We start from the raw sequence: 23,869 nt of genomic DNA, 5'->3' as shown, positions 1-23,869 counted from the left end.
GCACATGCATTTCCCCACACAGGTACAATATCATGGGATCCTGGAATCTGAACCCAGGTCCTCGCTCGGTAAGAGCAACATGTGCTCTTTTTATTCATTAATTTATTCACTTTACATCCCGATGGTGGTCTGCCTTCTTCCTCCCCTCCCAGTCCCACCCTTCCACCTCTCTTTCCCCCCTCCCAACTCCCCCAGGTAACAACCCACCCTGGCACATCAAGTCTCATCAGACTAAGTGCATCCTTTCCCACAGAGGCCAGACAAGGTAGCCTAGCTAGGAGAAAGGGATCCAAAGGCAGGCAACAGAGTCTGAGTCAGAGACAGCCTCCATCCCCAGTTGTTGGGGGACCCACATGAAGACCAAGCTGCACATCTGTTACATGTGTGTATGGGACCTAGGTGTAGTCTGTACCTGATCTTTGGTTGGTAGTTCAGTCTCTAGGAGCTCGGTGGGACTAGGTTAGTTGACTCTGTAGGTCTTATGGTGTCCTTGACCATTAAGCCATCTCTGCAGTCTGTCTGTGATTTCTTCGTGTGGGTGAAAGTACACATCTAATCTTTAGAATTCGGTCGTATGGCCTTTTACTGTTCTCTACTGGACTGAGTATTTTATCTTGGGTTTCCTTGTGTCTTGCTATAGCATGGGTTTCCTCTTTTGCTGTGCTCAGTTCACCCTAACTTCCATCCACACCAACACTGACACCAGACTGTCCCTTTTGAATGCAAAGGACAGGAGGGAGGGCATGATGGGTAGCCATACCTGAATCTGGAAGGTGAGGATCTGGTTCCATATTGGGTTGTCGGACGGGCTCTGTGGTTTTGTCCTGAGCTGAGAACATCCCGAGGCTTAGTCAGTGTTAGCAGGAGCTGGCCCTCCCTTCCCACCTCCTTGTCCAGTCCACTTCCTGCAGTGCCTAGATGGATGGGCCGATTCTTAACCCTTGGCCTAAAGTTACCCTCAGACAATAATTCCTCAAGAGCCCCAGCTCCATTCCCTTCATTATCTTAAAACGTTTGCCTCCATACCTTTTTAAAGCAGTGTTGGGGGCTGAAAACCCTCAGTTTTGCACACGCTAGGAATGTGTAGTTTTTTGTTTTTGTTTTATGTGTTGGGGGTGGGGGGTGTTCTTTTCCCTACTTATGGATGTTTTACCCACATGTGTGTCTGTGCATCCCATGATGCCTGGTGCCAGAGGAGGTCAGGAAAGGGTGTTAGTACTCCTCTAGAACTGGAGTTACAGATGGTTGTGAGCCACCACACTGATGCTGGTAATGAACCTAAGTCCTCTAGAAGAGCAGCCAGTACGCTTGACTTCCAAACCAGCCCTAACTTTGTTTTGCTTTGAGGCAGGGTTTCGCTAAGTAACCCTGACTGGCCTAGAACTCAGTATTGACCAGGCTCTGGCTTGACACTGGCAGTGGTCTTCCCACCTCCCAGCTAGCACTGCCAACTCTGTTACATGAGGCATATACAAAGGTTTTGTTAGATCAGTTCCAATAGAAAAAAATGGCCAAAAAAACATGGCTTGTGGCAGTAGCAGCTCCTCCTCCCCCTCCCTTTTAAAACTGAGGCACGTCTCATATAGTCGAGGCTAGCCTCTAATTCCTGGTCTTCCTGTCTCTTCCTCCAAAGCGCTGGGGTTATAGGCATATACTATATATCATATGTCTAGCATACATTTTATTTGTATTGTATTGTATTGTATTGAGATGGGGTATCACTATGTAGCCCTGGCTGACCTGGAACTCATTATATGTAGACCAGGCTGGCCTCTGACTAGGGTTCTGCTCTTTCCCCTCTTTCTTTTTCTTTTCTTTCTTTTTTTTTTTTTAAGATTTATTTATTTATTATTATACATAAGAACACTGTAGCTGACTTCAGATGCACCAGTAGGGGGTGTCAGATCTCATTATAGGTAGTTGTGAGCCACCATGTGGTTGCTGGGATTTGAACTCAGGACCTTTGGAAGAGCAGTCAATGCTCTTACCCGCTGAGCCATCTCACCAGCCCCCCGCCTTTCTTCCTATACATTGTTTTTCCTAGGTGCCACTTTCTCTAGATCTTAGACCCTTTCTGTACCTACCTTGTCCCCAATCAGCTCCACCTCCAACACAGGAGTGGCTGACTTGTGGGTGCCTAGAACAGGAAATAAAAGGACTTCTGAGACAGACACATCTTTTTTTATGGAGGGGTCAGGAAAAGGAAATGGGGGGGGGGTCTGAACAATTTTTAATCTGCCACCGCCTCCCACTTTTAGCTTGGTTTCCATTTTACACAATGGTTCCAGGGTATGTACATGTCGTGTGTGTGTGTGTGTGTACATGTGTGCATACAGGATGTCTTAGAAAGCCCAAGACTGCTTCTAGACACCAAGACCAACTCAATGGCTTGGAGCCTTGAAAATGTATCTTGGAAACTATATGCCAGGCGGTGGTGGCACATGACTTTATTCCCAACACTTGGGAGGCAGAGGCAAGCAGATCTCTGAGTTAGAAGCCAGCCTGGTCTACAAAGCAAGTTTCAGGACAACCCAGACTACAAAGAGAAACCCTGTTCCAGAGAGCCATGGAGTTTCCCCCTCCCCTCCCTTCCCACGGGCTCTAACCAAAATGGAGATCCTCTGCACAGTAGATGAAGAACTGTAAGTAAGCCAGGCTGACTGGAACTTCTGTTGACTTGAAGATCTGGACCTGGGTGTTTTGCTCATAGGGCAGCTTTTGATCTACCTGCAGATGCCCGAGAAGTGGACAGGGTCAGGCTCAGAGGCAGGGAGGGCTCAGTCAAGTTCACCCACTATTGACTTTCCATGTGATGCAGGGAGAGCGGACAACCCTTTATGGCACACCGAATAAAGGTGGTATAGGCCAATGGCCACTTGGAAGGTTCAGAGGTCCCCAGGGAGGCAGCCACATAAGCTATATGACTGGGGGTTGGGAAGAAGGTGGCAGCCTCACCAGTGCCTGATCCCCTACACCGAGGGCACAGATGGTGACTTTCAAGTAGCCTCTGACTCCGCTGGTGGTCTTATTTCGCTGACAGAGGCCTAACCATTTCCTCAGGAGTGTGTGACCTGGGGAGGCAGAGCCAATGTGAGACCCTCCAGTCTGTTTGTCTCTCTCTCCCCACCTCTCTCCCTCCTGAAATAGCCTTTGTTTCCAGGGAAAACAGGGCAAGTGATGTCTCACATGTACTGGCTCTCACCCAGTGGTAGAGAAGAACAGAAGTCCCCTCTACTACTACACAAGGATGGTTCGCTCACAAGGCTGCTAGTACCTCTGGGAAAGGAGAGTCCTCTTTCCACCCTGGCCTGATGCCAAACCTACAGAGGCAAACATCTCTCCACCCCCAGATCCAGTGTCAACCTGGAATGTATGTGATGGCCGGATCACAGTAGAATTCCCCACTATGAGAGCCGGGCATGGTGGCGCACGCCTTTAATCCCAGCACTTGGGAGGCAGAGGCAGGCGGATTTCTGAGTTCGAGGCCAGCCTGGTCTACAAAGTGAGCTCCAGGACAGCCAGAGCTATAAAGAGAAACCCTGTCTCGAAAAACCAAAAAAAAAAAAAAAAAAATTCCCCACTATGGTCTCAATCTCTTATAGACTAGTGGGTACCAGAGCTAGGATGGATAGGATGCAGGAGAACAGAAGAAGGATGTTAGTGGGCACAGGATGCAGCGGGATAGGAAGGGATGGGATCTCTACAGCAAAGTAATGGTGGGTGACAGTAATTGTGTGTTTCAACATGATAGCGAGGATATTGAACATTCTCAATACAAAGAGATGAGAGCAAGTGGGAGGCCAGCCTAGGTATATATGAAATCTTGTCTCAAACAAACAAACAAACAAACAAACAACAACAACAAAACAGAGAGGGCTCGGCCTTAAACAAGACATCCCACTCCTCTCATGTTCTCTTGAAAGGTCAAAAGATCTTGTGGAAGACAGGCAGGAAGGGACCGAGGATAGGAAGGCAGGCTGAGAACCGCCATCCACCGGGCACAATGCAACCATTATGATCGTGACCTCACAGCGGTGGTGGTTACCAGCTCTGAGCCTGCCAAAGGCTGGCCCTAGTAACAGTCAGTCACAGATGGAGGAGGAGCTCATGGCTCCCTATCTGTCACTGCTGAACTACTGGCTGTTGACACACTTTAGGACATGTGGAGTCACTGTCTTTAGTTGAATATCTACCATTGAGCCCACCAGGCTCCAACGGGTAACTCTAAACCCATGCTCACACAGATGGCCCTGGTTAAACTCAGTGGATCACACACACACACACACACACACACAAATGTAAATATGAGAAATGTTTATAAGGACATGTACTGGATGGTTTTGTGTCAACTTGACACAAGCTAGAGACAGCATAGAGAAAGGAGCTTCAGTTGAGGAAATGCCTCCATGAGATCCAGCTGTAAGGCATTTTCTGTTAGTGATTAGTGGGGAAGGGCCCAGCCTATTTTGAGTGGTGGCATTCCTGGGCTGGTGGTCCTGGGTTCTGTAAGAAAGCAGGGTGAGCAAGCCAGTAAGCAGCACCCCACCATGACTTCTACCTGCCTCAGTGCCTGCCTCCAGCTTCCTGCCTTGTGTGAGTTCCTGTCCTGACTTCCTTGAATAATGAACAGTGATGTGGGAATGTAAGCCAAAGAAACCTTTTCCTCCCCAACTTGCTTTTTGGGAATGGTGTTTCATTGAAGCAATAGAAACCCTAGCTAAGACAGTGTGGGATAGGGGTAGAAAAGGGTGGGAGAGAGATAAGAAGGTTGGGTTGAGAAAATACTCAGCAAGCATGTGTGTGTGTGTGTGTGTGTGTGTGTGTAAAAATGCCAAAAACCACATTGAATTAGCTTATATCTATCTATCTATCTATCTATCTATCTATCTATTAACATTATCTATATTAAAACAATATGCTTAAAAAGAGCATGGTATGGGGCATGTGCCCATGATCCTAGGACTTGGAGTCTGGTTCATGCATTCCAGGCTAGCCTTGGCTTCATAGTAAGATCCAGCTTCAAGAAAAACAACAGCCGGGCGTGGTGGCACACGCCTTTAATCTCAGCACTCAGGAGGCAGAGGCAGGTGGATTTCTGAGTTCGAGGCCAGCTTGGTCTACAGAGTGAGTGCCAGGACAGCCAGGGCTACACAGAGAAACCCTGTCTCGAAAATAAAACAAAACAAAAACAAAAACAAAAACCAACAAAAAAAGAAAAACAACAAAACTGTTACTGGCTTTAGAAATTAGAACTATAACTTAAGAGTTCGATACAAACTGAGCATTTGACTTCCCCCTTCCCGGGTGTTGAACTTTTCAGGGAAAGATGCTATTAGTACAGGTCATGATGAAACACACCACAAAGTAAGTAACTATTTCCAAGCAGACAGCTACTTCTCCCTATGTAGTGGCAATTCTGAGGGATTTTTTTAACTCTTAGTCTACTTTTTCCCAGAAGGCTCAAATGTTTGCATTATCTGTCACCTACCTGGGGAATGGTAGATAAACCCAATGTCTGTCTGAAAAAGATAAGAGTAAAATGATTAGCTTGGGTTGATTTCTGTTCTTGTTTTTGTTTTCAGACGGGACGGGTTTTCACTGTTCAGCTCTGGCTGTCATGGATCGTACAACATTGACCAGGCTGGCTTTGAACTCACAAGAGATCCTCCTCCCAGTGCTGGGATTAAAGGCATTAGCACCATGCCCAGTAAGCTTGGATCTTAAATGTCCTCCCAAAGCATCATGAAGTAAAGGCTTGGTCCCCAACCTGGCCATGTGGGGATGGGAGAGCCTTCAGAAGCTGAGGCCAAGGGGGAGGGTTGTGGGTCTCTGGTCAGCACCGTTTTGAAGGAGATCTGGGGAAATCTATTGTTCTGTTTACATGTCTTCCCTGTTCTCAGCTGTTCTCTTTTTTAATATATGTGCCACCACAGGCCCAAAGAGACCTGTGGATTAATTAACATCTACAACCAGGAGGCAAAATAAGCCCTTTCTCATCCTATGCTGAATATTACTGGTATCTGGTCTAGCAAGGGAAAGTTGTGCAGCACAAGCCAAAACCAGGATTTGCAATTCTACCTCATCCAGTGGCCACACTAGAGCAGTGCTTAAGTGTCAATTTAGTCTGAACTCTGTAGAAAAAATGGAAGGACCATTGTCCCCGATATAGAGGAGGCTACTAAGTTTGAAAGATGCCCCAAAGGCTTAACAGCTAGTTAAGAGGAAGCCTGTGCTGGAACTATCCACACACTTAACTCTTCCCTTTCCCTGGGTAGGGAAGGGAAGCTCTATGCTAGGGATGAGGATGACTGAGTGGTCTCTGGCAGAGAGACTATAGGTGGCTTCCTTTTTCCTCCTGGGAGAGGGCATTAGCCTAGGCCTGAGGGAGATGCTACAGGAGAAGTGGCAATGTGAATAGGCCAGTGCCCAGGCTCCACAGATCAACAGCAAGACTGCATAATAGGCCTGCTTTCAAACTCATTCACTGGCTTGTATCAGAGAAGCAAAAGCCTCTTACACACACACACACACCAAAACAAAACATAAAGACAAAAAGTATAAGCCAGATTAGAGCACTTTCCCAGCTTACACACTTACACAATGCACTGAGTTCAGACCCTAGCAACACACACACACACCACTTACACACAAGCACATACAGATAACACAGAGATACACACACAGATACACACAGAGATACACAGAGACACATCACATACACATATACATGCCCACAGACATATACACATGCACACACACATACCACACACACAGATATACACACACACACATCACATACACACAGACACAGACACACATTGTACAATCCATACAAACCCAGATACATGGAACTTTACTAAAATGGCTTTCTCCCATCCCCTTTCCCTAGCGTGGGAGACTGAACCAGGACACTGTGCATGCCGAGCAAGTCCTTTATTTCTGAGCTACATCCGCACGCAGTTCTAGACACTTCATCAAAACAGGAACTTGTGATTTTTGGTCATGGATACACATCATCTAGATGTAAAAATAGAAGCACAGGACTGGCAAGATGGTTCAGCACGTTAAAGTCTGGCTGTGTGAGTCTGAATCCTGAGTTTCACCCCTGATCCAATGATAGAAAGAACCAACCTCCAAGAAAGTGTACTCTTACCACACACATGACTTTAGATTGTGGCACATGCACGCATGTGTACGTGCATACACACACGCACACAGAGAAAAAATAAATTACATAAAAATAAAAATTCTGGGGACTTGAGAGATGGCTTAGTTGGCAAGTACTTACTAAACAAACAAGGGCCCCGGTTTAATCCTTAGAGCCTATATAAAAGCTAGTGCATGCAAGCATACACACACACACACACACACAATGAAAATAAATAAAACCTTTCATCTTTAAAAATAAAAACATTAAAATTAAATGCAAATACTAAGTTGGGCATGGTGGCTCATGTCTGTCATTGCAGCAATTGGGAAGCTGAGGCAGGAAGATGGCTATGAGATCGAGGCTAGCCTGAATTACATAGTGAGTTCTTGACCACTTTGGACTATGCCACAGAATCTCTCCCCCCCGCCCCCCAATCTGTCCTCAAAGGCATCAATCTCTTTCTGGAGTTCTTCAGCACTTAGGGTGACCTTCTTGGACCCATGAATGGAAGCGGAGACGTGTCCAGTGTCTATAGCACATGACAGTGGGTACCAATCCTTATCTGAACCTGACACACTCTGACCCTCTTGATGCTACCTCAGGCTTTGCACAGTGTTATGGTAGTTGCTATTTCTGTTAGCATCCTAACATGTGGATCTGTGTGAAATGCCAAGTCCTTTTCCCTGGACGGGATCCTGGAGCCCAGAAGTTTCCCCAGCCTCCTCCTCCATCAGGGCTCACTTGGAATCTCCCAATCTCTGCTTTTGATCTTGATGCTGCAGAGTCCACCACCTGCGGAGAGTTTCCAGAAAGATCTTATCATTCACAATGCCAATTACCCCTACCCTCTGTGGGAAGCAAGGATATATCTGGGGGTTGGGCTGTCATGTAGCTGAGGCTGGCCTGAAACTCACTGTGTAGCCAATAATGACCTTGAACTTCTGACACTCCTGCCCCACCTCTGGAGCTCTGGGGTCCCAGGTGTTAGGCCACCCCCCCCCCCACCTCACTGAGCTTCCTAATGGCCAGCACTTGCATGTCATTTTTCTTAGGTAGTTCTCAGAGGAGCCTTGTGAGGTTCATATTTTTAAATTTAATGTCATTGATGAAGATATTGATCAGAGAGATCAATTCACTTGTCCCAAAGTAAGCTGTTGTAATCTACTCTTTTTAGTACATATTGTTCTGGTTGTTTCCACTGTGTTATGTGCCCAAGAACACGGAAATGGCCTTTCAGGGTGGGAGGAAGCTTCCCCCTCAGCCCTGTGCTGGACACCCACCCAGAAGGCACTGGACGAATATATAGTCACCATTGTCACTGGCTCCCTCTTGTTGGGGAATGGGGTATGTCACTCTGGTGACAAGAGAATTTGGCTTCCATGTTCACCCAAGCATGTAGCTCGGGCCCCAGTTGGCGATCTCTAATAACACTGGTTGAATGAATGAACAAATGGATGAGGTGTTTGGACCACAAAGGGGAATGAAAGATGCTGCCTTGGAGACAGGCAGACACTTGACTCCAACTCAAGAGTGTTCTATGATACTGAAGTAGGACAAGAAAATGGTCCCGTTTAACTGGAAACCAGTTTGACTCCTTACCTCGATTGAGATGTTCTCCTCAAAGAACTTTGCAGGAACCTCGTGGAAATTCTGGAAGAATATCTGGAGCAGAGAGAATGGGGGCTGGGTAGACAGTTTCTTCCACTACTTGAAGCTTTGGGATAATACGCTTCCTCTACCGCCAGGCCCTCCCCTCTCCCTCACTACATGCCCACTTCAGTGACTCTCTGCTTATGATCACCCACAGACCCCTCAGAACCAGAGGATTCCTAGGCTCCCAGGGGGTGTTCTGCCCAAGGCCTCTCTAGAGAACCTAACTGTTCAAAACCAGCTCACTCTTCCACAGTAGCTATTTGAGCCTTGTGTCCCTTCTGGATTGCCCTGCCAGTCCGCTCCACCCTTCTCTCTTCGTCAGCTAGAACCTCCTTTCCCTCGTCACTCTCAGACTTAAGTCCTCCATGGCTGTTAGGAGCTATCCGTGGTGGGACCCTAATCTGCACTGCACACTCCCAGACACACCCTTCAGCTACAGTTTGGCATGAAAAAAAAAATCAAATCTGCTTCTTGCTTCCAAGTCTTTGAATTATCGCTCTGTCCTTTCGATCTTCTGGTAAGTTCTTTCTTTATAGTTTTCGTAGCATTTCCTAAGCCCTCTCCACTGTCCCAGGACCTGGTCTTCATTCATCTAGTCACCAGCACCTTCTGTTTTCCTGACACCGTGCTACTGGGGCTCGGCAGTGAAAAAATGTGCGTGAACTGAGGTTGCTTTCCATAGCCCCGCTAACAGTGCTCCCCATACCTGTCTGCCCCCACCCCTGCAATTGTTTGTGGGTTCACATGCTGTGTTGCCATCAGACCACTAGCAGAATTAACCCATCCTATTTGTCCAACCCTGAGCATAATTTTTGATGTGTAGTAGCTGCTTAATAAACGCTTGTAGCTTACAGACAGTCCACTTAGGAAGCAAGCTTGCCAGCTGCTTCCGGGGAATGCTGGGCTCCTGGCTGGCTCCCCTGCCCTACGTGGCTTGTTCAGCCTACCTCATTGAAGAAAGGATTGTTTCCCATCTTGATCCGAGTGAGATGCTGCTGACCTGCGATGTTTATCTTTACTACAGGTTTGATGTTGTTGCCCAGGAGCTGTCGGGCTTCAAACACCTTCACCCGGACCTACAGAGGGGACACCCAATAGATCTGATCATGGGAGTGTGGATTTCTGTCCTCCAAGGGGGACTCTTCTCTCAAAAGCAAACCTTTCAAGGTAACAACACTCCAGGTATTACAGATAGAGATCCTGTATGGGGGAAGGCTGGAAGGAGTTGAATGTTAAGGAGCAGGCTTGGGTTATCAAGGGTCTGATCAGCTGCCATAAGGACCCAATCCCCCCCCCCCGCCGCCACAGATTTATTTATTTTATGTATGTGACTACACTGCTGCTGTCTTCAGACACACCTGAAGAGGACCCCATTACAGATGGTTGTGAGCCACCATGTGGTTGCTGGGAATTGAACTACTCAGGACCTCTGGAAGAGCAGTCAGTGCTCTTAACCTCTGAGCCTCTGAGCCATCTCTCCAGCCCTCCCCACCCTTCTAGTCTCTCACCTGAAAGTGTTGAGGCTTGGAAGCCAGAGCCCTGTGCATGGGGAGGCCAGAGACCATTAGTTTCTTCTGGGTCACCTCATTTACAGTTGAGCCCAGGAGCTCCTTATTGCCTACGGAAAAGTACAGGGTGGACAGTTTAGAAGGCTTTTAAACCTTTCCCCCCTTTCAATCACTATGTCCGCCATGACCTACTCCTGATAAAAATCTGACCCTGATAGAGCACATGTCTCTCCCTGAACAAGCTCATGAGGCCCTCATTCTCAATAGTAAGGGATCCTTGGACCCTGCCCTTCATACGTGGGGGCTCTTGGAAATGGCCACCCTTATGTCTTTCTGGCCCTACTAAGAGAAGCCTTATGTCCAGAGAACTAAAGATGGAGAAATGGGCGGCATTGCTGGCTGGTTTTGGTCCACTTAACACAAACCTAGAGTTATCTGGGAAGAGAGATTGTCCCCATCAGATTGCCTGTAAGCAAGTCTGTGGGGGAAATTTCCCTTAACAATTGCTGTAGGAGGGCCCAGCCCACTATGTTGGTTTCACCCGTGGGCAGGTGGTCCTGGCCTGTATAAGAAAGTGAGTTAAGCATTCGTGGAGAGCAAGGCAGTAAGCAGCACTCCTCCATGGACTGCGCTTCAGTTTCTGCCTCTAGGCTCCCATCCTGAGCTCCTATCCTGACTTCTCTTTATGGTGGACTGTGGAAATTAACCTTTTCTTCCTCAACTTGCTTTTGGTTGTAGCGTTTATAGAAATCAAACTAGAACAGTGGCATTAGCCAGATGGATGATGATGTGACTATTAGGTCTATAAAACTTCCAGGAAGCCAGGCAGTGGTGGAGGACGTCTTTAATCCCATCACTTGGGAGGCAGAGACAGGCGGATTTCTGAGTTCAAGGCCAGCCTGGTCCACAGAGTGATTTCCAGGACAGCCAGGACAATACTGAGAAACCCTGTCTTGAAAACAAACAAACAAAAAACAACAACAACCAAAAAAAAACCAACTTCCAGGGACCCTGGTCATAATTTTTTGGTAAGCCTTAAGAATTGGGTCTTGCCGGGCGGTGGTGGCGCACGCCTTTAATCCCAGCACTTGGGAGGCAGAGGCAGGTGGATTTCTGAGTTCGAGGCCAGCCTGGTCTACAAAGTGAGTTCCAGGACAGCCAGGGCTACACAGAGAAACCCTGTCTCGAAAAACCAAAAAAAAAAAAAAAAAAAAAAAAGAATTGGGTCTCACCAGGAAAGGGGATAACATTTGAAATGTAAATAAAGAAAATATCTAATACAAAATAAAAAAGAATTGGGTTTCAAAAGTCCCAAAGAACCCATTCAGATATGCTTGGTAATGCCCTAGAAAAAGACATACCTGTCATCTCAGTATCCTGGTCGTATATTTGGGCCACCTGTAGGGTGACAGTACACTGCAAAGCAAAGGGAGGGACTTGGAAGCCAGATCTTGAAATCCTTAATAAGCTATAGCACCAGCCTTTCTAGTCTGGCTGGATTCATGACCCCTATTGCATGTGTGTGNNTGCGTGTGTGTGTGTGTGTGTGTGTGTGTGTGTGTGTGTGTGTGTGTGTGTGTGCATGTACATGTGTTTGCAGCCACAGACTGGTAAAGAGATAGTAATGGGTTGCAATGAAGGGGGCTTGGAAGATAAATGAACTATAATGATATCAATGGCAGAGGACCCAAGAGGCTGCAGAGAAGAGGGAAACATGACTTGGGACCAGTCCTGAACCATGGTTCTAACTAGGGTGATCACCCATGGCAATTTCAATGTCTCCTGATCTGGGAAAACTTCTATCGCTACCTCTTAACTGATATCCTTCCTTCAAAAACTCCTTACCGACCCACCTATCTCCAGACCATTCCTCAGGATTGCCCACTGAATACCCACTACCTCTTTAAATGACTAGAAACAAGTCTTAGCCGCACACACCAGAAGCCCTTTTGCCTCTGGCTCCTGTTTTGTCTACACTTCAAGTGTGTTGTACCAATAGCACCGGCAGCCTGCCCTCCCTAAACCTGCCTTTCCTCCATGCCCTTCTGCAGGGGGTCCTGCCTCTCTGGATGAGTAGACAAACTCATGTCCTTCTGAGAGACTGGATATACGCATGGGTTGTGACTACACTGCATATAACAGGATTCTCTCTGTGGCCACTAGTTCAGAAGACCGATCTGTCATCTACAGAAAGCAGTCCAGGAGGCCAGCCTGCCTTATGTTAGACTCTAGGAAGTCAGTCTGCCATCTCTAATAACAAGTCAAGGAGCCAAACAGTGACTGTCAGCGCCCAATGGCCAGGATTCGATAAACAGCGAGATGACAGATGACCTAACTTCTACTTATTTATGTTGTGTAAGATGAGGGGGACATGTTTGTGTCAAGGTGCAAGTGTGGAGCTCAGAGGACAGCTTTGGGAGTCAGTATCCTCCTGCTTCCATGTGGGGCCTGGGGTTGAACTAAGGTTTTTAGGATTCTATCTCATAGGTCCAACCAGGAAAAGCCAAATATGAATTTCAAACCAATCGCTTGGGTGAGCCTGACTTTGGTTTCCCCAAAGCAGCAGCCTTCAATTGGGGCCCACTGAAGCCTTCCTTTTTCTTTCCTTTTCTCTCACAAAGCTTTCCCATTCCTCCCTGCCTACCAACATTCAGTCTGGAATCCCAGTGTCTAGCACAGGGACTGACTCCTGGGGTGATGGAAGAGTGGATGGGAGATGGATGGTGTGATAACAGCAGTGTGACAGGCCCTCCCAGGGTACAAGGGACTCCTTTGTGGTTGAGCACTTGGGTGCTCCTGGAGTGAGAAGTTCAGCTACACCAGCAGCCCATGCTCCTCCTGCCTGGGCTGCCTGGTGCCTGACTCACGTTAGTGGGCTTCATGGAATGGTTGAGCAGGATCAGGTCCCTCACAAACACGACTTCTTTCGGTCTTTGTGCCAGCCGCTTGAGCGGTACAGTGGCCAGGCCAATGAACCTGGGGGAGGCAAGGGGTAGGTGTGAGATTCCCAGGCAGGACAGAGGGCTCCTCCTGGGTCCCAGGCTGTGTCCTGGGGATGATTCCACACACACACAACCGGAAGAATCCAGGTGAGCAGAGCCTCCACTGGAGACCGGTGAGGGTAGGGTCTCCCCACACTCTATGGGAAGCTCCTTAGGAAATCCCAAGAAAACTACATCATTGGACCGAGGATGGACCAACCAGACTCTACGTGCTGGAAAAGGCCTATGGTGTGCCGTGCATCCACTCCTAAGGGGATGTTAATCTGGGATGGATAGGAGAGTTGGGTTTCGACCGGAGGCTAGGATTAGGCCAACATTCAAGAACTGAGGCTTCAAATCAGAGCTGCTGCTGGTATCCAAGTGTGTATTCTAGGCCATCTTCATCTCTTGGTTCTCCTTTAATACCACCCTCCAGTTTTCCTTGACTGTGTGGAAAGGGTTCTGGCTCTTTGTCCGAGTTAGTTATGGGTTAGAAATGGGTTAGCAGTTGCTCCCCTGTGGCTTTGGTCAGTGAGCCGGGCTCTTCCTGCCTCTTTCTGCCTCACCTTTCTTTCTTTTTAGAAACTGAGTCCTGAAGTATGACTTTCAGGAAGGAGTCATTTTCCAGTGGCTGATTCCAGAGGTGCCAGATTAGGGTCTGTGAGGGGCAGAAAGAAATCATTATTTTCTGTTGCTATTTTCTTTTATTTTGAAATTGGGTGTTTTGAGACAGAGCCATATTATGCATCCTGGATGGCCTTGGAACTCACTAGGTAGGCCAGGTTAGCCTGGAGCTCAGCGGTCTTCCTACCTCAGTTGCAGGAGTGCTGAGATTAAGAGTGTAGGACACCAAGCTGGGCAACATCTTACCTCCTCCTTCTCATCCACCCTTCTAGGAAGTGAGGGCAGATCTGGGGATGGGCTGGACCTCAGGAGTCTCTGTTGTGTCTACTTTCCTAAGGAGACTACACTGGCTTGTCCACAAGACTTCCTTGTCCACATGTGGGCTCTCCCATGTGTGTTCCTATGCTGAAGCCTCCTGGGCATGTTAGAAGTTGAGTGACTGTCGAGTGAGACAATGTGAGTGACCAAGTGACCAAGAGAAGAGAGGACGCTGCACAAGGAGCCTTGGCTCTGCCTCGGGATTCTAGGCGTCAGTGGATTAGTGGATGAGCCATCATGTTGTGCGTCCCCAGAGGCAAGAGGGAGAGAGATCAAGAACAGCTGAGGGCTTTTGCAGCCCTTTCAGATCAAAGGTTAACCTAGGCTAAGTTGCCTCAGTCTTAAGAAACTTGGGTGAGAGATTCCCTAGGCACCAGGTTAGAGGCCCTGCCCCTTTGCTCTTGGAAGTGTTCATTCCTCTTCCAGGATGGTCGCGGAGTGTCTACCTCATTCCATATGGGGTCATGTCCTTCCTCCACTCGAGTTATTTTCTTCATATCTGCAAAGACACCAAGGGGCTGGGATGAGTTGGGGGAAGTATGTCGGTGTCTGAGTTTGAATGGGGTCAACAGAGGTGGAGTGGGTACCCTAGAAGTCAAGTCAGCTGGCAGCTGTAACTTAGCATCTGTGCATTCTTTCTCAGTTAGTTCAAATTTATCACCCTGTGGGATAGATAACTCTATTGTTCCTTTTTTCATTAATTAATTAACTTTTCATCTTGATTGCAGCCCCTTCCTCTCCTCCCAGTCCCACCCTCATAAACCACTTCCCCCATTAAGCCCCTTTCCACACTACCCCCTCCCCTTCTCCTCAGAAAAGGGGAAGCCTCTCTTGGGTACCACCTGCCCTGACACAACAAGTTGCAGCAGGACTAAGTGCATCCTTCCCCACTGAGGCCAGATAAGGCGCCCGGCTAGGGGAAGGGAATCCGAAGGCAGGCATCTGAGTCAGAGAGACCCCAATTGTTAGGGGACCTACATGAAGATGACGCAGCATATCTGCCACAAAACCTTCTACCCAAAAATGTGTCCTTCCTATAAGACATGAGGGATAAAGGCAGAGCAGAGATTGAGGGAATGTCCTACCAATGCCTGGCCTAACTTGAGACCCGTGCCATGGGAGAGAGCCAACCCCTGACACTATTAATGCTACTCTGCTATGCTTGCATATAGGAGCCTAGCACAACTATCTTCTGAGAGGCTTCATCCAGAAGCTGACAGAAACAGACAAAGAGACCTATAGCCAAGCATTAGAAGGAGCTTGGGGAATGTTGTAGGAGAGTTGGGGAAGGATTGGGGGAGAGAACAGGTCAAGGACACCACAAGAGAACCTACAGAGTCAAGTACCTGGGCCCATATGGCTCACAGAGACTGAACCAACCAACCAAAGAGCACACGTGGACTGGACCAAGGCCCCCTACTCTTACATAGCAGGCAACTCTATTTTTATTTCCCTCTCTTTCCTAGCACATAGTACCCTGAGTCTCAAAGCCATGTGGGACTGTGATTCATTCTGGCCAATGGAGTGTAGGAATGATATTTGCTTTACTCAATGAGCCATCTTGCCTGCCCTTAAATATTTTTGACTCTGAGTTCCCAGACGCAGGGTCCACAGATACAGAGGGCCAGCAACACTGCCTTTGTTTCAATGGACTTGATTTTCTCACTCCCAAGATGCTAGGTGCTTGGTAACAGGTTTTGAAACAAACAATCTACCCAGGACATCATTCATGTAGTGGAATTGACCTTTTGATGCCTTACAGGTAGCCTTTTGGAACTGGGTTCTCACCTCTGAAGTAGACAGTTACGAAAGCTTTGGGTGTGGTGCTGAGGGGAGGGTTAATCGAAGCGGACTCCACAACAACCCTCAGCATCTTGGACACTTGTTCCCTCTCCTCCTTCCCTGCACAGGGCCACCTCTTGCTCCTTGGAGCTCCTCTGTCCCAGGTTCACAGGGTGAGTGGAGCTTAGCAACAAGAGGAACATCACAGAGATAAGAGGTTCTTGGTTCCAAAGAGAATCTCTGGGAGGTGAAGGACGCGTGACCGAGTGTAGATAAGACAAGTGACTTGAGGCCCACACAGACAATCGACCTCCCTGCTTTAAGGACTCCTCCTTCCTTTTCTTCTGTTACTGACCTTTTGAGTTCAAAGTCAGGCACAGAATTCTCTTCTGTCTGGAATGAATTACTGGCAAAGTCATGCAATTTAGATGAGAAAATACAAGAAGTGAGACCATCAAGATCTATATACAGGAAAATCCATGATGCCTCACGGGAGGGAGAGGGCTTTCTTTTCTTTTTTCTTTTTAAGATTTATTTATTTATTTTATGTATATGAGTACACTGTGGCTGTCTTCAGACACACCAGCAGAGGGCATCGGATCCCATTACAAATGGCTGTGAGCCACCATGTGGTTGCTGGGAATTGAACTCAGGACCTCTGGAAGAACAGTCAGTTCTCTTAACCCCTGAGCCATCTCTAGCCCAAGGGGAGGTCTTTCTAATGGAAAAGTAAAACATTTGGCCTCTTTTGTCCTTTGATTTTTTTTTTTTTAATTTGGGGGACAGGGTTTCACATAGCCCAGGTTGGCTCTGACTTACATAGCTCAGGTTAGCTCTGACTTGCTGTATAGCTGAGGCTGTTCTTGAATTCCTGATCCTCCTGCCTCTGAGGGGATAGGTAGTTTGATTTTATAGTAATTAATGCTAAGAAAGCTACTTCATATAAAGACAGGCTATAAAATGGCAGAAGTGTTCTCAGAAATGATTGGGCAGTATGCCCTGATCCCAAGCTAAAATTCATTTAACGATTGTTTTAGGAAGCCCAAGTCAGCCATTCAAAATGCAATTTCTAAGACCAAGCATGCTGTCACAATCCAAAGAAATGCTACTTTGATACATGGTGAAAGATAGGAAAATATTAAGAGCCTTTGTTTTTGTAATAAAACTATCTGGTTTCTGTAAGAGCAGAAAACTTTGTGTCTACAGCGAAAACACTGCAATTGATAACATACAGTAGTCTAAAATCTGAGCCAAGGGGTTTTGAAAGCATTTGTTGGCACTCTAGCTAGCTAAATGGCACGAGCCTTGCGAAAGTGCACGTTGTGTGCTCAGAACCAAGGCTGCAGTGACATTGTGGATGTGAGTCATGAACTGCCAGTTACACCCCTTGAATTAATTTTCAGTCCTTGTACACTTAGAAACCTTTTGTAGCTTAATTTTCCTGACCCTCTACCTTATTCAAGCCTAAATGGGATGGCAACTGAGTGTTTAAAACACTGTGTTCTATGCAAGGCGTGGTGGTGCAGGCCTATAATCCCGACACTTGAAAAGAAGAGGGGCAGAAGAATCAGAAGTTCAAGGGCAACCAGGAAGTGGTGGGCATGCGCAGAAGACGGATCTCTGTGTTTGAGGCTAGCCTGGCCTACAGAGCTTGTTTCAGGACAGCAGGGCTCCGCAGAGAAACTCTGTCTTAAAACATAAAACAAAAACAAAATTGAAGCAAACCATCAACCAAATTCAAGGTCTTCTCCGGCTGCATAGCTAGTATGAGCCTAGCCTGAGATACATGGGACCCTGTCTCCCCATTCCCTCCATAAATGAAAAAACAACCAATAACACTGAGTTCTAAGGCCGGGAGGTGGGGGTTGCTCATAGTAATTGGCATCAAGAAATCAATGGAGTTCTTGACAGGTGGCAGAGATAATCGACTGCATTCCCCTGGCAACCTGGTGAGTCAGGGTTTAGGCATTTGCACATTTCAAGTTGAGAAAAAAGCCGTAGCTTTGCTTGCCGGAATCTGCTGAACCAAACCAAGCAGTTAAAAATCGAACCTTAAATTCATTCTTTTTAATAGCTGAATAGTACTCCACTGTGTAAATGTACCACATTTTCTGTATCCATTCCTCTGTTGAGGGACATCCGGGTTCTTTCCAACTTCTGGCTATTATAAATAAGGCTGCTATGAACATAGTGGAACATGTGTTCTTATTACCAGTTGGAACATCTGGATACATGCCCAGGAGAGGTATTGCTGGATTCTCTGGTAGTACTATGTCCAACTTTCTGAGGAACCACCAGACTGATTTCCAGAGTGGTTGTACAAGCTTGCAATCCCACCAACAATGGAGGAGTGTTCCTCTTTCTCCACATCCTCGCCAGCATCTGCTGTCACCTGAATTTTTGATCTTAGTCATTCTGACTGGTGTAAGGTGGAATCTCAGGGTTGCTTTGATTTGCATTTCCCTGATGATTAAGGATGTTGAACATTTTTTCAGGTGCTTCTCAGCCATTTGATATTCCTCAGTTGAGAATTCTTTGTTTAGCTCTGTGTCCCATTCATTTTTAAATAGGATTATTTGGCTTTCTGGAGTCCATCTTCTTGAGTTCTTTATATATATTGGATATTAGTCCCCTATCTGATTTAGGATTGGTAAAGATCCTTTTAAATACCTAATAAAAAACTGGAAAAAAAATTGAACCTTACATCTATCCTCTGCCTCATCTTCCACCTCATCCTAGTCTGAGCTGTACCAGTTTCTCATTAAACTCCGCAGAGCCCTAGAATTGTATCCCAACATCCTGCAAAGCTTTCCCTCCCTCTCTTCATTTCCCCATCTCTCTGGTTTGCTTTGAGGTCTTGAGACAGGGTGTCACGGTGTAGCTCAGGTCGTTCTGGAACTCACTTCGATCCTCCTGTCTCAGCCTTCCGCGCGTGCTAGGATTATAAACCCCGCTGGGCTGAAATAAACCCCACCCGCACACTGCAAATTGAACCCAGCTCTGTAATAGGGACGGGGACACCGAGCTCTGGGGTGGTCTGAACTATCTTGTTCTTTGTCCTCACTTTTCCCACAGAGAACGCAGAGGGAGAACGTCTCTGCCCCGGGAGTCGCGCGCCCTTTCCGCGTTCCCCACAGGCCAGCGAGGTCACGGGCGCGGATCCGCTCCGGGCTTTGCCGCTCGCCGCCGCGCGGTTCCGGGAGAGCGATCTGCTTCCGCGTTTTCCTCAGAGCCCAAGGCGCCGGGCGGTAAGGCGCACGCGCACTGGGGTCCGGCTCGGGCGAGCGCGCGGCCGACAACTGCGGGTGAGACGCGGGTCTGCCCCGGCGCGGGTGGCGGCCCGTGGGGTTCCAGGCGGCGGGCGGCGGCCTCGGAGAAGCCCTTGGGGCTCCGCGGGCATGAGGGGCCCCGGGGGCTGAAGCCGCGGGCCGGGCCGGGCCGGCCGGGCGGGGCGCGGGAGGCAGACGCGGCGCTGGGGCGGCCGAGGCCGAGGAGGGCCCCGGGAGGGGAGGTGGGGCCGGGCGGCTCCTCCTCGCCGGGAACTCGGGATGACCTTGGCCGAGTCGCCCGGGCTCGGGGGCCGCCGCCCGGGTGGGCCGTTTTGAGGTTTTGCGGTTCCGTGGCGGGAACCTCTCAGAGGAGCGGGCCGTTTGCCGGGCGCCTCGCCGAGGGAGGGCGAAGGAGGAGAGGCCTTCTGAGGGCCCGGCCGGGCTGAGGGCGGGCTCTGGTTTTCCCTTTCCCAAAACTCCGGTGTTGTACCATGAGGTTGATGCAAACCTTTGGTGGAGCGTGACCCTAGGAGAGTCCCCTTGACCTCAGCCCAAAGCAATGAAGCCTGGAGGCCCGTGGTGCCCGCCTGTTGTGCTGGGGCCACCCGAGCCGACCAGCCCTGCGCACGTCCTATTTAGGGGATGAAAAGTAGGGACCTTTAGCTTTTGATGAATTCATGTTTGTGATCCCTCTGGTTTGCAGAAACCTTTACCACCCAGGACGAAAATTGCCCAGCAAATTTAGGTTTTTGTTTTTTGTTTTTGAGATAGGATCTCACTATATTGCTCTGGCTGTCCTGGAACCAACTCTGTGTATAGACTAGGCTGCCCTTGAACTCCCGGAGATCCGTCTGCTTCTGCCTCCCCGGTGCTGGGATCAAAGGCGTGCGTCACCACGCCTTGGCAATTGCAAAGGTCATGTTTTTGTGAACTGTGGAGTCTTGTCAGTTTACAGTTACAGAATTGTGTATGGCGGTGTGGGAGGACACATAGATGTGCATAATCGAAAAAAAAAAAAGATCGAAAGCTGAGCATAAAGACGTGTTTTGACAGTGAAAGTTGGGAGAAATGGAAGCTATTGAATTTACAAGCCCCCTTTCACTGCAGGTGACTAGCATGCAGATATTCACACCCTGACTTGGCTGCCTGACTACTGACATGGCCCACCGGGGTGGGGAGAGGGACTTCCAGACTTCAGCTCGGCGGATGGGTACCTCCCTGCTCTTCCAGCTTTCAGTGCATGAGCGGGAACTGGACCTCGTTTTCCTGGATCATAGCTATGCAAAACCATGGAGTGCCCACCCAGATGCCAGTAGTGCCCGCCCCACCCGCATGCTCTTTGTAACCCCCCGTCGGCAGCAGGAGAATACTATGTGAGTTTGAGAATACCATGTGAGTTTGGGTTTCCTTCTTAAGGGCTACTTCCGCCTGACCTTGGCAATGATGCGTGGTGGGGCTTAGATGTTCTTAGGAGTGATTGGGGCTGCAGGGTGAATGGAGAGCTTGGATGAGCAGCATCAGAAGGGCAGGGCAAGGTTGGACACCTACACAGACATTTCCAAATGCGAGTTAGAAAAGGGAGATGTGCAAAGGAAAACACAGCCTAGCTTGTTTAGTTCCTAGTAACTAGAGAATTCCTTCCTCCCTTTACTGCAGCATCTAGTTTGTTTGACAGTGGCTACAATCTTATCATTGAGGTTTTGGCTTCAGTGCACAGATTGGGAGAGAGTTCCCAAAACATCGCTTTCAATTCTTACCTCCTTACAAAAAGCCACCTGTGGGCTAATCTAAACCCTTCCTAAGTAAGTCTCTTTATCTTTCCAGCCACCCTATGTCAGGAGGCAAGAACATTTCAAAAATGTACTCTCTGATAAATGATTTGATTATATTTGACCTAACTAATTAATTTTGAACCTTCTGATTTCACTCGTGTCAGGATTTGTTGAGACACACTTTTTCTGATCATTACATTTTTTTTTTTTTTTTTTTGGTTTTTTGAGAAGACAGGGTTTCTCTGTGTAGCCTTGGCTGTCCTGGAACTCACTCTGTAGACCAGGCTGGCCTCTGCCTCCCAAGTGCTGGGATGAAAGGCGTGCGCCACCATGTCCGGCTTACAAATTTTAAGATAGGAGATTTTGTGTTTGTTTTGACTTCATGTTTAATCTTTCCTCAAGCACAGATTATTTTTGTTTTGGTGGGAGTTGAGATCTTGTATTTGGGTTCTATACACACAGACACACACACCCCTCCCTCTCTCTCTCTCTCTCTCTCTCTCTCTCTCTCTCTCTCTTTCTCTCTCTCTCTCTCTCTCTCCCCAATAAGTAGTATGAACTCTGATCTTCCTGCTTGCACCTCTCAGGTGCTCAGATTATAGATTTGTGTTACCTCCATCACTTGGGTCTTACTGTGTACCCCTGGCTGGCTTTGAGCTTGCTGTGTAGTTCAGGTTGGCAGCCTCCCTACGTTCCGATTGCAGTCACTGCTGTGGCTTAGAATAATAGTTTGCTTATTTGAGATAGGGTTTCTCTATGTAGCTCTGGCCATCCTGGCACTCTCTATGTAGACCAGGCTGGCTCACAGATCTGTCTGCTTCTGCCTCCCAAGTGCAGACCTGTAATACCCCCCAGCTCAGAGGAGTTTTTCTTTCCTAATGATAGTAACAGGTTTTTGGCTTTCAGTTTCCTCAACGTCCATGAGCCGTGACTTTAGGTGAACATTCTAGCATAATCCTAATCCTTCTGGTCTGGGGATAACTGAAAACCGCCTTTAAGTAGAATTTGAATTTTTTTTTTAACTATATAAAACTTCCTGCTTTGTGTTTGTATCTTAATGACTTTTTATTTTTGATGAGAATCAGTGATTTAGGAACCAAATTACTGTACTGGAAATTTTATTTTATTTTTAATTGTATTTATGAGTGTGGTATGTTCATCGAATACCAGTGTCCTCAGAGGTTAGAGTTATCAGATCTCCCTGGAGCTAGAATTAGACAGTTGTGTCACTCACCCCACATGGGTGCTAGGAATCAAACTTGGGTTTTCTACAAGAACATCAAATGCTCTTAACTGCTGAACCATCTTTCCAGCCCTTAGGAACTGAATTTTAAAATTGTTTTATTTTTGTATAGCTGCATTTTTAAAAGTCTTTGGAGCCAAGTGTGATAACTCATGCCTATAATCCCAGCACTTGGTGAGGCTGAGGCAAGAGCAGAGTCAAGAGGTTAGGGCTAGGAGCTGGAGAGAGATGTGTCAGCAATTAAGATCATACACTGCTCCTGTAGAGGACCCAAATCCAGCTCACAACACCCATGTCAGATGTCTCTGGCCTCTGTGGACACCGGAGCTCACGTGTGCATACCCACATATATTTAAAATCTTAAACTGTAACGGCTGAGTTCAAAGCTAGCCTGGGCAACATAGTTCCAGGCCAGGATGAAACTTTAAGGAAAAAAAAAACCAAAAAACCCAAAGCCACAGAAAGTGTAATAACCTTGCCTTTCCCAGGCACACAGCAGGGAGAGGAGAGAGCTAGATGAGAGGATGTCATGAGTGTGGATCAGAGTTTTCATGTGGCTATGAAAGTCATTTAAAGCTAATCATGTTCATTAGACATGTTTTAAGCCTTGGCAACCAGCTGATGGTTAAGCATCTGTGTTGTGTGAAGTGTGTGTGGCTTGGTCCTATTTCCTCACCTGTTTACAGTGAGTCAGACGCTCCAATAGATGTGGAGACGGTCACGGCAACTCCTGTTCCACTTTATGACAATCAGAAGGCAAGAAGTGTGATGAACGAGTGTGAACGGCACGTGATCTTCGCCAGGACAGATGCAGATGCTCCTCCTCCGCCAGAAGACTGGGAAGAGCATGTCAACAGGTAGGCCAGTCCGGGATAGATTGGCCAATTTGCAGCTAATGTTAGTACTTGATAATTCTGTAGTATCATTGTCATTGAAATGTTGACTAGAGCTCATCTCATTTCCCTTACGGCCCTGCAGTGGGGATGTCTCCGCTCACTGCCGTGCAGCACATAGTAGGAGGGTTACAATGAACTGCCTCACTCACTGTCCTAACTCTAGCACACTGACCAACATACACAGTGGCAGATGTCTACAGTTGCAGCGCCGTGGAAGGCCTAGGCAGGAGGAGGACTTGAACTTACGATGAGTGTGGTCAGCACAGTGGTGAAGCTTTAATCTTTTTACAACAAGGAGTGGTTGGGGATGTTGCACAGTGGTAAAGCCTTTTCCTGGCATGTGTGAGGCCCCAACACCACAAAACCGTATAATTCAGAGCCACCCAAACTCCCTAAAAAACTAAACTTATGTTTGCATTGATATGATATGATCTACAGTTAAGATAATAAATGTTTTGGAATCGTATGTAAAGTCAATAGCTTGAATTGCTTTAAAATATAGTTTTGCAAGGTTCCAGGTATAGCTCCATGACAGAACTTAATTTTCAAAAATGATGAGAGGGACTAGAGAGATGGTTCAGGGGGGGGATGCTTCTGGCCTTCTTGGGCACCTGTATGCACATACCTACACGTGTGTACACACACACACATAATAATAATAATAATAATAATA

At 47.6% G+C, this 23,869-nt stretch overlaps 2 protein-coding genes across 7 annotated transcripts in view; one reads left to right on the top strand and one right to left on the bottom strand.

The window, feature by feature from the left end:
* Fer1l5 (fer-1 like family member 5) overlaps positions 1-16,150 on the bottom strand; it is a 49,256-nt gene extending 33,106 nt beyond the window's left edge. The window contains exons 1-14 of the mRNA XM_021165906.2: positions 16,023-16,150; positions 14,681-14,733; positions 13,859-13,950; positions 13,179-13,287; positions 11,673-11,727; positions 10,312-10,421; positions 9,751-9,879; positions 8,750-8,812; positions 7,892-7,942; positions 5,489-5,519; positions 2,956-3,071; positions 2,607-2,727; positions 2,085-2,137; positions 761-829 (exon numbers count right to left, since the gene is read on the bottom strand). Of these exons, the coding sequence (XP_021021565.1) occupies positions 761-829; positions 2,085-2,137; positions 2,607-2,727; positions 2,956-3,071; positions 5,489-5,519; positions 7,892-7,942; positions 8,750-8,812; positions 9,751-9,879; positions 10,312-10,421; positions 11,673-11,727; positions 13,179-13,287; positions 13,859-13,950; positions 14,681-14,733; positions 16,023-16,107 (1,137 nt within the window). The 5' untranslated portion in view covers positions 16,108-16,150. The remainder of the gene's footprint in view (positions 1-760; positions 830-2,084; positions 2,138-2,606; positions 2,728-2,955; positions 3,072-5,488; positions 5,520-7,891; positions 7,943-8,749; positions 8,813-9,750; positions 9,880-10,311; positions 10,422-11,672; positions 11,728-13,178; positions 13,288-13,858; positions 13,951-14,680; positions 14,734-16,022) is intronic.
* Positions 16,151-19,244: 3,094 nt separating this feature from the next.
* Positions 19,245-23,869, top strand: part of Kansl3 (KAT8 regulatory NSL complex subunit 3) — a 35,923-nt gene continuing 31,298 nt past the window's right edge. For 2 of the 6 annotated variants that reach the window (XM_021175293.1, XM_021175281.1), the window contains exons 1-3: positions 19,245-19,321; positions 20,393-20,658; positions 22,987-23,157. In XM_021175293.1, the coding sequence (XP_021030952.1) occupies positions 20,444-20,658; positions 22,987-23,157 (386 nt within the window). In that variant the 5' untranslated portion in view covers positions 19,245-19,321; positions 20,393-20,443. Of the gene's footprint in view, positions 19,322-20,109; positions 20,678-22,986; positions 23,158-23,869 lie in introns of those variants that run through there. The other 4 variants (XM_021175288.1, XM_029476502.1, XM_021175304.2 and 1 more) reach the window with 4 other exon arrangements.

This window comes from Mus caroli, chromosome 1 (genome assembly GCF_900094665.2).
Source record: "Mus caroli chromosome 1, CAROLI_EIJ_v1.1, whole genome shotgun sequence".
Taxonomy (NCBI): Eukaryota; Metazoa; Chordata; class Mammalia; order Rodentia; family Muridae; genus Mus; species Mus caroli.
Note: the sequence above shows the minus strand (reverse complement) of the source record. Positions and strands in the feature narration are given on the sequence as shown.